The sequence below is a fragment of the Podarcis raffonei genome, chromosome 16 (assembly GCF_027172205.1).
Source record: "Podarcis raffonei isolate rPodRaf1 chromosome 16, rPodRaf1.pri, whole genome shotgun sequence".
In the NCBI taxonomy this organism is placed as follows: domain Eukaryota; kingdom Metazoa; phylum Chordata; class Lepidosauria; order Squamata; family Lacertidae; genus Podarcis; species Podarcis raffonei.
Window position 1 is genome coordinate 12,469,869 of NC_070617.1, and position 13,346 is coordinate 12,483,214.

Genomic DNA, 13,346 nt, shown 5'->3' on the forward strand with positions numbered 1-13,346 from the left:
TTGAAAGGCGCCTAGTGCCCCAAACCGGGGCTGGGGTCATGGCATCTTCAAAACCTCTGAGCCAGCACCAGGCCTGGTGGGCACAGATGCCTTTCCCACCTGTTGCCAGCTGAACCGCAGTGTCCTTAATCAGCAAAAAGAGAATGGTAGGAAGGCGGGTGGGGGGACTATACCGATCAACAAGAGTGCTTGGGGTGGATGTAGGGGAGCTGCCCCAAAGCCACCGCAAAGATAAGAGGGACCGCCCGCATATGTGATTTATCTGTAGCCCTTTGCTAGGGGTGGCTGGTTCAACAACCCCCTTGCTCACTCCCATTGCGCTTCCCTCTTTGCAGTTTGGGAGCAGCACATTCTGTCTTAATTAGCTGCTCATATTAATCTGGCAAATAAAAGCAGCCCCCGTGCTTTCAGGCTGCTAGATTAATTATTCCCCAAGTGCAGGACTGTCAAAGGGGGGGGGAGGCAGAGAGAGAGAGATGGTGGGGGGAGGAAGTTGGGTTTGTGTAGAGGGGGGCAAAAAAGTCGAGGGTTTGATAGTGCACAACTCTGTGTTGGCTTGCCGTGTGGCTGAATGAAGGGCAGAGTGTGCAAGGGACCGGGAGAAATCTGTTCCAGTTTACATTCCGAAGTGAATCTGTCTTAATTTTCACTTTCTAAAGCAACGGGTGAACCGAAACACAGCTATCCTTGGAAATTCACACCTCTCTGGATTTTGCAATGCAGTTCCCCAACCAAAAAACTGTGTGCATTGGGGGAAAGAGTATATAAAAATGTGTGTGCGTATCAGTGAAAATAAGCCACTCAGATGTCTCATACTACAGGAAATTGGTTGCAGAAATGTGCCTAGGAGGAGAAACACACACTAAAATGCTGGTGAATTTTGTGATAATTTTTTTAAAAATTGCAAACTGATGTGGAAATGTGGCAAACATAACTTAAGGTTGGAAAAATGAGAAAAGGAAAGGAACAGATAGTGACAGGTCTGTCCATCCTTAGTGAGTGTACAGACAACTGCTGCGAAGTTTTTCCATCTTATAGGACAGGGCTGTGGAACCCCAAGTCAATAGGCTGGTTGTGGCCCATGGCACATTTCTGTCTGACCCATGCTCTCACCACCTCAGCCATAATCTGCTACATTTCCATGCTGGGAAGAGAATCCTTAGGGGGTCAGCAGGTGAGCAGCCATGGGTCAAATCTGGCCTAAAAAGGCAGGCATGGGGAACATTTTTCAACTTGAGGGCTGCATTATCTTCAGGGAAAACCTTCTAAGGGCCACATGCAAGGAGTGGACAGGGCCAGGGGAGAAAGTGGGTTGAATAATGGATGTGAATGTTATGCGTATAAACAACAACAGCAACAATATAATCTACGAGCGGGAGTGCCTGGCTCTGCCTAGGAATTTGTAGAAACTTAAAAAAAATGTGATTTCTAAATGGATAGTACAATTTGGGAGTTTGGACCCATCACGTTGAAAGCTGGGCAAAGTCACACCAAAGAGTGTCACAAGTAAAAATAATGTTTTCCTTCCTATTTTTTGTACGGGTTGTGCTGCTGTTTATTACTGTCTTTATCTATTTTTGCACAGCAGTTTTCTTCAAGTTCTACTGCTTGGGGGAAGCAGGAGGAGGAGGTATTCAGCTCAGAGATTCCACACAAACGTTGCGTCATATACACTTTCCAGCATACATCTGCAACAATACGGGCTAGAAACTTTAAATTATTTTCTTTCTTTGTAGAAAGGAAAGGAAAGAATGACCACTGCGATTCGCAGGGAGCTGAGCATCACAGCCACTTCTCTGCTTGCCTTGAACTGCTGTATACAGAACTATTTTTACCTGGGTCTAGCCATTCATCTGGTCCTCACTCCTCCCTGTAGGCTCCAGTCTCCTTCCCTCCCTTCCCTGTATCGTCAGTCCCATCTCTTCCTATCTATTTAATCTGTCTATCTGTGTAGCCTTCCTTCCCAAGAGCCTACCGCACGGCCTTCTGCTGTTCTGCCTGTCCAATCCCATTTACTCTCCCCGTATTTCTGCAAATCTCCTTTCAGTTTGTCCCAGGTGGTTTCCTTGATCTGGGCAGACACGGAGCAGGCCAGCTCACACATGGCTGCTGTACCTTGGCATAAACCCACGGGCAGTTCCTGACTCACACACGCACATGTGCCCCTGCTTATAAATATACCCTTCAACATGTGGACTCTGGCAAGTTTGTACACACACAGTGCTCTGCGTGCACGAATAGAGCTGCTCCAGGTTTTGTGCTTTTTCTTATACAATCCTTGATATATCGAAAGCCCTGATCAAGTCTGGAATTGTAGAATCCAGTCCAGCATCCTCTTCTCCCAGTGGCCAACCTTTAGACCTACGCACAGCACCATTTCTCCCTGCTTGTGACTCTCAAAAGCCAGAATTCAGACACCCACTGGCTCTTATACGGAGGTAGTATATACGCATCATGACTAGTAGTCATTGATAGCCATATCTGCCATGAATTTGTCTAACCCCTTTGAAACCATCCAAGTTGGTAGCATACTGCCTCTGTTACTGCAGGAGAGTAGGTGGTCTTCTGGAAGGCCACGCTAAATTATGGACCTTCCTTGTTCTGGCAAGCAAACGAGGTTATAATAAGTATTTCAGGTTTGACTACAGACAACGACTGATTTATTGATGCATGACCATGCACCCGGGCATCACAGTGACCTGGAAGGGGCTGTGAAAAGGGGCAGGACAGGGCAGGGTTGGGTGGAAGAGGGCAGAGTGGGCTTATGTGCATTCTGCTGTTGCACACGCTGACCCAAAATGTGCCCCCCGTGCAAATCGGGGGTTGCCTGTTTGTGACATTTTAGCGTAGAGCAACCTTTGCCAATCTGATGCTCCCCCCCCCCAATGTTTTGGACCATTGCTCTTATCAGTCCTAGCCAGTGCTGAGGCTAGATACTTTCCTGTTCTTCAATGGGGTTCCAACTTCACGCTAGCAGTTTAAACGGCAACATTTCTTTGCAAGATTTCTAGTGAAAAGCTGAAGATTGCATTTCAGCTGACTAATTTTTTTTAATATTTTTTTTGTTAAAACTCAAAGATAAACATATGCAGTCAGAAGACAGCAGCACTGAATTTAATATAATTTACTCCTTGGAGCCTATAGCCTTAATGAATTGGGTATTGTGTTATGTAATGCTGCTCTTTGATTTAGGAATTTATTATTGCATTTATATCCCACTTTTCCTGTATGCAACTCAGTATGACCCCTGGGCTCCCTTCCAGCTCTATGATTCTATGTGGCATACATGGGGTTGCATCCAACTAGTTTTTACTCAGAGAAGACCCACTAAAATTAATGGACTTAAGTACTATGTAGCCATTAATGTGAATGGGTTGTGGTCTGAGAGTCCCAGTTCTTACTTGTCCCCAGTTCTAGTCACATTCTGGGCTTCCCTAAGTCACAGGGACTCCAGGACATCCTTGGAGGAGAAATCCTCCAGCTGAGACATAACACAGGGTAGTTACCAGCAATAGAAGCCTGGCAGCTGCCTGGTGATTCCTCTTATTGGCGCCAGCCCTCGTGATATGTTGGGGTGGGGGGTGGGAAACAGCCTTCAGAAGAGAAATTATTTATTCTTTTTCATGTGACGCTCACCTAAACCGAACACAGCAAAAATTAATCCCTTTCGGAAGGTGCTCTTCCGCCCCTCGAAAAGCGACAAGCTTTTTTCCGGGCCGCTGTCCACCTGGATGCGGTCTAGCTGGGGAAAGACTGACAACCTCAATTAGCTTCACAACTCGGGAGCCAGTGGATTAAGTGTTTGCTGGGGTGATTGACAGGAGCTGGTGGAAGCGCAGGCGTCCGTGGAGAGATGGGCTGTCTGGATGCCTGACGGAGGGGTCAGATGCTGACCCAGGGAGAGGCAGCGCGGGTGGGCCTCACAAAGTGGTGTGTGTGTGTGTGTAATATGGTTGTTGAGGCCACTTGTGTGGCACTGGCAGCTCGACTGAGAGACTGACAACTCAGTTAGCAGAACTAAAATAGGGTTTTCTTCCCACCCCAAGCTGCAGCCTCACCATATTTTACTTTTGGGGGTGCAGTAAATACAAAATCAGTTAACCCCACACAGGCAGAAAGGGGATCACCCTAAGGTGACCCATTTATCCTGATTATTCATCCTAATTTGCTTGCACAAGGTTTTCACTGAGGTTAGGTTATACAGTGATACCTCTGGTTAAGAACTTAATTTGTTCCGGAGGTCTGTTCTTAACCTGAAACCGTTCTTAACCTGAGGTACCACTTTAGCTAATGAGGCCTCCCGCTGCTGCCACTGCACAATTTCTGTTCTCATCCTGAAGCAAAGTTCTTAACCCGAGGTACTACTTCCAGATTAGCGGAGTCTGTCACCCGAAGCATTTGTAACCCAAGGTACCACTGTATCTGGTCTTTGCTGAGCATTTGTTCTGATTCGCTTGCAAGGAGGATATATAAAACAATGAGCATCCATCTTGATTTGATTCACGGGGTGTTTACATGTCTTCCCATTAAACATTCATCCATCCCTCACTTTTCGGTGTATTTCCCAGTCACTTTCTAAACTGTAAGAAGTCCAGTTCTTTTTAAAGGGGGTTTTAAAAGGGGGTAGGGAGCCTCCAGACCAGTGTTCACGTTGACCCATGAGGCCATTTTCCCCAAACCACATCCACCTGTCCGTTGGCTGACATCACTAGCAACATCATCTGAAGGACAAGAGGCCAAGCTTACATCCTGCATTGGCTGCACCCAGAGCTTTTTTTCTGGGGGGGGGCTCAGGGGTATGCATACCCCTAAACATTTTGTGAATCTTTGTACTTTTGTCCATTTACTGTATTTATTTCCCCCGATTTGAACTATAAAATGGTGATTTTCTTGAGTCAAAATGAGAGTACCCCTAAACTTTTTTTTAAAGAATAAAAAGCACTGGCTGCTGTACCTCTTCCCAGCAGCAGAGGTTAAATCCTGCTCAATTCAAAAAGATTCATTCCAACTCCTCCCTGATTCAAGAAAAGGTTTTCATTGGAATCCCTTGTTCGAAGAAGGGGGCGGGGGGAAGCTTTTGTTTTAGCAGTGTTTTGCAAGGTGGTTTGAAGTCCCGACTTCAGTGCAGCTTGTAGGTGACTGACAGGCAGCCACATAGCATGGGTTCTTGACAATGGTTCCTCTGGTTTTCAGACAGAGAGTCTTTCCCAGCCCTACCCGGAGATGCAATACCTTCTGTATGCCTTCGCCTTGCTTCAGTTGCTGCTAAATCACAGTCAACGGGATCAAGCAGGGCTGTCCAATAGCTCTGTGCTAAGCTGTGGGCATAGGCAAGTGCCCAACCATGCTGACCACTGACGCCAGCCCCAAATGTGCACATTCGTCACTTCTTGTTGTGTTTTTCATCCTTCAAAGTGCAGCAGCCAGGAATGGGAACTGGCTCCCATCAAAAAGCATTTCCTTTCGAGGGCCCTGCAGGGGCAGGCAGATGTTCTCTCCTCTTGAGCTGGATCCGTGGCAGGTCACATCTTTTTTTAAGGCACCTTGGATGTTGCATGCACCAAGTGAGGACCACAAGCATGTAAATTTCCTCAGCAAATGGAATGCAACTTTTATGCCCTGGCATGAAATCAATGTGCCGTTTGCATATTGATTTTATTGTTGCCGTTTTCATTCCCGCCCCCACCCGCCGTGCCCTCCCCACTCTTATTTAATAAGCTGTTTTGAGCACACGTTGGAAAATGCGGTGTGTATGTTTTAAAAGCAAATGAAATGAAACAAAATCTGGTCGTGTTCTCTTGTCCAGTTGTTTTCAGACTTCTTTTAAATTGAAAATTCCTATCTTTAATTCATCCTTTCCCCATCAGCTTGTCTTCTGGAAATGTCAGTGATTGAACCTGGGACCTGCTGCGCGGAAGGCAGATGCACCACCATTGAGCTATGGCTCTGAGTAGACTTTCGAATAACTACATGCAAAAATGATACAAAATTAAACTGATCTATTCATGGCTAGTATAGTACTCGGTTTCAAGGATGCTCACCATCCTATCTGCTTTCCTCTGGATGAGATGCAGTTTGTCAATGTGTCGCCCTGAACTACACACAGTACTCCAGAGGATGCTGGGACATTTTCTATGGGATACTCTCAGGCTGGAGAAAGTGGAATATGATTTCAAAGTGCCATTGCTGCTCAGAGAGAATGCGTTTGTGCCCTTGTTGCTTTTGGTCAAACAGGTTACGTAGGTCCGGAATTCTTAATAATAATCTTGCACAACGTGTTTGAGCAGAAGCGAGGAAAGCTTTCAAACCACTCTGAAGAATTTGTTTCTTTTCATGAACTGAAGGTACACCCTGGGACACACGCATTCCGCCCCCCCATCAACTGCAAATTCCAAGAGAAGATTGGTGGTGGGTGGAAAAGCCATTCAGCCCCCTCCCCAGTGTAAGCTGGTGAAACGTGCTTGCAACACCCCAATTCTCATACAAAAGATTGCTTCCCTCCCTCCCCACACTATGACGCATTGCCAGCAATTCTACTCCAGCTGCGGTCTTCGTTTACTCTACCGCAGCCTGTCCTCCTCTGATGTAAAAGTCAAGTTATTTTTAAAATATTTTTGTTAAGGATATATTTGCAAAAAAATAAACAAACAAAAAACTGGTGTGATGCATGCAAGCACTGCTCCCAACACCCCTATCCGGCATGTTCCGCCCCAAGTTTCCTGTTCTAACCCAAATGCAATTGAGATGTGGGGAAGGGCTCTAGCTGGGTTGTAGAACTTCTGTTCTGCATGTAGAAAGTCACAGGTTCAGTCCCCTGCATCACTAAGTAGGGCTGGGAAAGACCACTGCCTGAAGTCCTGAGGAGCCACTACAAGTCAGTGTAGACAATACTGAACTATATGGACCAAATGGACTGATTCACTATAAGGCACATGCCTATGTTCCAGGAGGCAAGAGCAAGCCAGAAGTCTGTTTGAGGACAGACTGCAGCTGCAGCTCAGCAGTATCCAGCCACTAGAAGCCCCATCAGCACAATGATGTCTTTCTGTGCAACAGGACTTTCCTCCCCCTATGGAGAGCTGGGAGAATGCACAGAGCAGATTTAGGAGGACTCAAGATAGGAGAGGGGGCAGCCCCATGTTGGCAGGGGAAATCCTTGAACTGAGAGGCTTACTTACTGCTACTTCTGCTTTGCATGCAGAAGGTCCCAGGTTCAATCCCGAGCATCTCCAGGTAGGGTTGGGAGAGACCCGTCTGAAATCCTGGAGAGCTTCTGCCAAGAGTGTAGGCAAAACCCAATGTTCTGCTTTCTGTGTTCTTAGAAGCCTCTCCGGAGTTGGGAATGCTGTAATATTATGTTGGGAACTGTCCTGACATTTGCAGGTATAGGGCAGCATACTGAATGAATGAATGAATATTAAGAGTTTCAAGTCATGCAGAGACTTCTATGCGCTTTCATCCAAACGTGCTCCAAAGACCTCTTCAGACCTTTGTGCTCAACCAAGAACAGCCGGGTCCACACATGTAGAACAGGGACATTTGGGGGGTGGGGCGCGCACAACCACTTTTGCTCCCTATACACTTCCCACCCACAAATGTTGCTCGGACGCACTCAAACAGGGCTGCCATTTCTCCACAATGGGTTTTCCAGAGTTCTAAATCACACCTCATCAGTTGCAGCACTGGCAACTTAGCGTTCATGCGTGAGCTGTGTGCATATCTGCACTAGAGGCAAGGTGCACTACCCACCTTGCCCAGCTGAGAGATTTGATTTCTAAAGACCCTGGGGAGGGAGCTGAATCTTGAAGAATAACCATACCAGCAGCTCAGTCGCGAGAAAAAATTTAACAAGAGTATTCCCAGAAGCCCTGAGCGGTGATTCACCAGGGACAGGTTCCAGAAAACAGGGATCACCTCTCATAAAGAGGAGTGCAGTCAGAGTACACGTGAGCTGTCTTTTCTAAGAAGGCTTTTCAGCCCTCCTGATGGTCTCCTTGGGGAGTCTTCTGATCAGCTCCCAAGGAGCCCATAGCTGAGTAGTTGAGAACGTGTTTTGCCTTCAGAAGGTGCCAGGTTCCAGCTGTCTCCAGCTAGGAGAAAGGAACAGGAAGCAGGTGACCCCGAGGAGATGCTGCCAGTCTGTGTTGTAGGCAGCTCTGGGTTAGATGTGCAGCCAATCAAATCTGGTATATGTGTCAAGAAAAGGCTAATTCTGAAAGACCTGATAAGCAGTTTTCCTTGTCTTGGCATTCTCTTGATGTGCTTCTTTCCTAGCTATTTTGAGACCCCCTCTCTCCATATGAGATGTAGCCCGTTGGCTGTTTACACACACACTGCGGTGTGGGGAGACTGACCTGAAGTTTCCATGCGTGCCCCTCCCAACCCGCATTACACACCTCACTTCTCCCAGCTCCAACCACAGCGGCGTGGATCTCCTGGCTAGGCTCCCTGGGAACAGGGGCTTATTCTGTACTGGGTGTTTCCGAGGTGACAGCAATCGTATGCGATGCTCCCGTTGCCAAGGTAACTTCTCGGTAACAGGTGCTAAAGCTTCAGCAAACTGCTAGGGCATGAATGAAGTCTCGAACGGCATTTATTTCCAGCTGTAACTGGGGACAGGGGTGTGAGGGGGAAAACAGTGAGGAGATTTTGTCTACAAGCTGATTTGAAGCATAAACACGGCTTATCCTACAGGTTGCCCCCAGTAGCGAAAGCCCAGGGAAATACAGGGCTGTATCTAATGCTAGTTCTACTCAGAGGACACCCATTGAAATTAATGGGCATGACTTACTCTGAGAAGGAGAAGCATTGGATACAGCCCATAAGTAGTGTCCAACTTCAACATAGGCTTATGCAAGCAGATCCCGTTCAACCCAGGGGTCTCCCAGGGAATCAGGTTTAGAGTATAAAGTAAGCAGGGATGTAGGATGTGGAACTCACTTCCACAAGATGTGCTGCTACCTTTTATTTATTTGGCAGATTCGTATATCCACAATGTGATGATGGGTGCTAGCTTGTGTTGGTTTCTTTGCTTGTTTACTTCTTTATTTTGTGTATTTGCATAGCACCCTTTGGCCAATTGGCTCACAGTCCTGAGGACAGCATGACAGACAATGAAGGGGGTTGCTGCTGGACAGAGGCTCCAGCTCCTGGGGGCGGCTGAGCACTTTTGGGCCCGCTGAATATTTTTGGGGTAGGATCAGTATAGCCAGGTGCCTGTAGGGAGCTCACAACAGCCACATGTGATTCTCAGTTATTCAGAGGCACATGCAACCTCTGACAGTGGAGGTAGAACACAGCCATTGCGGATAAGACGAAGAAGAGTTTGGATTTGATATCCCGCTTTATCACTTCTTTATCACGCGGCTAACATTCTCCTTTCCCTTCCTCCCCCACAACAAACACCCTGTGAGGTGAGTGGGGCTGAGAGACTTCAGAGAAGTGTGACTAGCCCAAGGTCACCCAGCAGCTGCATGCAGAGGAGCGGGGAATCAAACCTGGTTCACCAGATTACGAGTCTACTGCTCTTAACCACTACACCACACTGGCATTGACAGCTTTACCCTCCAAAAAAACAATAAAAACAATATGAAGTCATAATAAAAAACAAACACTAAAAGGGCAATCAATAAGACCAACATTAAAAGCAGGTGGTTAAAACAATGAATTAAACTTAGAATGATTTTCAAAATGGATTGAAGAGATTCAGGGAGGGAGAGGCCGTCAGCTGCAAACCTCCCATTATGAGGTGATCAGAATGCTGGGGGCAGCCAGCACAGGGAGGGATTTTGCCTTCATGCCCTGTTGGGAATCGAAGAGAAATATGGTTTGGTAACTTGCACTTTCTGGAGCAGTAAATGAACTGAAATGCAGCCATCCTTTGAAACCCAGACTTCTACGAATCTTGCAGTGCAGTTCTTCAGCCAATTAAAATGGAGAAGAATGCATAAAGTGCACATTAAAATGCATATATTAATCAAAATAAAGGGAAAAATGCATTGTAGATGGGGAAATTGATTTGGGAAATGTGCCTATTAAGACAATTCTGCACTAAGATGCTTAATTTACACAAGGGCTTTCTGGAAAAAAATGCAAACTTATGTGGAAATGTGGAAAACCGAACTTCAGACTGAAAAGATAAGAAGCTGAGAAAAAGTGAAATTCAAGGTTCACCCATCCCTTCCTCTAAGCATCCTCTAAGCCAGGGGTAGGCAACCTAAGGCCCGTGGGCTAGATGCGGCCCAATCACCTTCTTAATCCGGCCCACGGACAGTCTGGGAATCAGTGTGTTTTTACATGAGTAGAATGTGTCCTTTTATTTAAAATGCCTCTCTGGGTTATTTGTGGGGCATAGGAATTCATTCAATTATTTATTTTTCAAAATATAGTCTGGCCCACCACATGGTCTGTGGGGCATAGGAATTCATTCATTTATTTATTTTTCAAAATATAGTCCGGCCCACCACATGGTCTGAGGGACAGTGGACCGGCCCACAGCTGAAAAAGGTTGCTGACCCCTGCTCTAAGCATTTCTCACCAGAGTGTCCACAACTATGGTCCTGATGTCAATAGCTGTCATATTGCCCACCTGTCAAAGATGGCCCAGAGGAGTGGGGGAGATAAAGACCAGGCCTGCGAGGCCAAAAGGTTCCCACCTCCTGGTCTATTTGTATATAAAGCCATCAGCAGGCATGGCCTTTTGCCGAGTGCAGAAGGACAGGTCTCTGCCCCAAGTGACTTTGCAGTCAGAAACTCAACACAGAGAAGATTACAGAGTGAAATGCAGTTGCACAAATAGCTCAGCTGGTAGAGCATGAGACTCTTGAGCTCAGGGTCGTGGGGTTGATCCCCACATTGAGGAAAATATTCCTGTATTGCAGGGGGTTGGACTAGATCACCCTTGTGGTCCCTTCCAACTCTACGACCCTATGATTCAGACAAAGGGATGAAGATGTTTTGACTTTCGGTACCTGAGTTCCCACAAGGAAATGGGCCTGGTAAGAGAAGCAGCTTGGTGCAAAATGGGGGTGGAGGGGACTCAAAGGGTTGGGACAAGGGCTGGAGGGAAGAAGGAGCTTTCCAAAAAGCCAAATGAGTTACTATTGTAATGCTTCCCCCTGCTTTTTTTGTGAATGAACTAAAGTGAAATGGTTCCTGAGCAGGCAGCAATTTAATAACATCATCTTTCTCTGTGTTTTCTTTGTAGCTAACAGTTCCCTGCTGGGAGGAGGCGGTGGTGAGTCTCCTAATTGATACCTTTTTCTTCTTCACAGCATTCAAATTAATATCTATACTGGTTTGAAAGGGAGGGGGAAGGAAGCACAGGGTGCTGGGAGTTGGGTACTGCCTGTGGCTGTTCAGAATACATAAGATGCCGAGCTGGCTGAATCCCTGGAAAGCTGCTGCCAGTCAGTGGTGGACTAGATAGACAAGAAGCCACATCACTACTAAGCAGAAGGTTGTGATCTTAAGTTCAAGAATGGCACAATATTAAATAAGTATGTCTTCCACAGTACATAACTTACAGCATTTCATTACCAGGTGAGATAGCTTTTTAATTATTATTATTTTTAAAGGAAAAACAGAAATACTTGGAGAATAGTTCTATGAATCACCACTCAACATGATGGCAAAATAGAACCTCCATCTGCAGGGGCACTCCACCTTTTGGTGACAGCTGATGGGGTCAAGCAGTACAAGAAGGGGTAACCAACATGGTGCTCCTCCATGTGTCATTGTCCTACAACATGTTGTGTTATGCCACACCTCCACAGCATCCATTTTGTGAGTGGCAACCCCAAAACTCTCTCAAAATTAAAAATGTGCCCCTTGGTCAAAAAAGGTTGGTCTACTCTGATTGGCAGCAGCTCTCCAGGGATTCAGGCAGAGAAAGGTGTTTTTTCGTCACCTGGCTGGGCAGAACAAAACAGCATTTGGAAAGAATATTAAGATAAATTTTGACTCTTGGTGTGTTGTTTATTTGGTTGTTTAATATTGTGCTACCTAGGGAGAGGACAGAATTCCCATTTTGTTTGCATTTTGATATGGAGCTGCCTAATTTGTACTTTTCAAAATGTTATGCAAACCAAAACACACATTCACTTTTCTGAAATTTGCAGTGCAATTCTCCAACCAAATAATTCGCACAAAAAAGCACATATTGGGGGGAAATGTGGTTCAAAATGCACACACTGATGAAAATAACATACAAAAATGTTAGGATATATTAGGATAATTTGCTTATAAAAATGTGCATATTAGTCAAAACTTCATATAAAATATTGATGTTTTTTATGATTAGCATTTTTTAAAAACAATCAATCTGTAAATTGCTGGGAAAATGGAAAACACTGAGAAACCAAAACAAATCCTGACATCCTGAGTGCTACCCCACCTTTCAGAGTGAGCCCTCACAAGGCAGTTTACAATCAAACAATTGAACAAACATGCAACAAAAACAGCATCTGATAAAACCATACACATACAGGGAGCTGGCAAAATAAATAAAAGCCTGGACTAGATGTTCTTTAAAAGCTGAGCGTAGAGAGGCCAGACAGGGCCATTCAAAGGCTAGTGGGCTGTAGGGGATATGACGGAGGCAGGCAAACTAGGTGTTCAGGAAAAAAGTGGGGCTAAACATCTATTGCTCCCCCTGCCCTCTGGGTCTTTCTGCCAATGAGAAAGTTCTGAGTTCTTTTGTGATGACTTCCTGGCTTGACATTGTGTTATAGAATATTGCCTGGGGGAGGAGGGAACCTGTGGACCACACCGAATTTGGATGAGTAAAGGCCCTCCCACCCCCCACTTATGTGTCCTTTCCTTTGCCCTTTTCCAAAATGGTGGGCATTGTCAGCATACTATGTGCTCTGAATAAGAAGCCGCCCGCACTCCCCAGGGCTCTTCTGCAAAGGCTGCTCTCCATGCAAGTAGCAGGTTGTGCTTGGCTTTTGACATGGCACCTGGGAGGGCCAGTGACTCCCAGGATTTATCTGTAAAGCGGGGAGTGGAGGTCATGCTTGGCCTGTGGCAGCACATAGCTCTCCAAGATGCTCACGGCTCTCCAGGTGTTAGGCAGGCAGGTGTCCCCTGGTGCAGGTTGAGGTCGGCTTAGTTTTTGCTCACATATGGTACACAGACAGACAGAGAGAGAGATGCACTTTCAGGAGGAGAACAGCTATGCGCCCTGGCAGCTGACATGCTGGGATCATTGCAGCTAGTATTTCTGTGTGGTGTGTACACAGCCTTAGAACAAGAAATTAACCATCTTAAGAAACAAACAAGTAAATAAATTCGAAAACAGTTTGACACCAGCAGAAGCACAAATAATGCAGCCATGAAATACTATA

The 13,346-nt window shown here is 46.1% G+C and overlaps 1 protein-coding gene across 3 annotated transcripts in view; it reads left to right on the forward strand.

The window, feature by feature from the left end:
- Positions 1 to 13,346, forward strand: part of MACROD1 (mono-ADP ribosylhydrolase 1) — a 311,383-nt gene that overhangs the window by 220,189 nt on the left and 77,848 nt on the right. For 2 of the 3 annotated variants that reach the window (XM_053369541.1, XM_053369540.1), the window contains exon 4: positions 11,207 to 11,236. The exons of the other annotated variant lie outside the window; for it this stretch is intronic. In XM_053369541.1, coding sequence (XP_053225516.1) covers positions 11,207 to 11,236 — 30 coding nt within the window. The remainder of the gene's footprint in view (positions 1 to 11,206; positions 11,237 to 13,346) is intronic. 3 annotated transcript variants of the gene reach the window in all.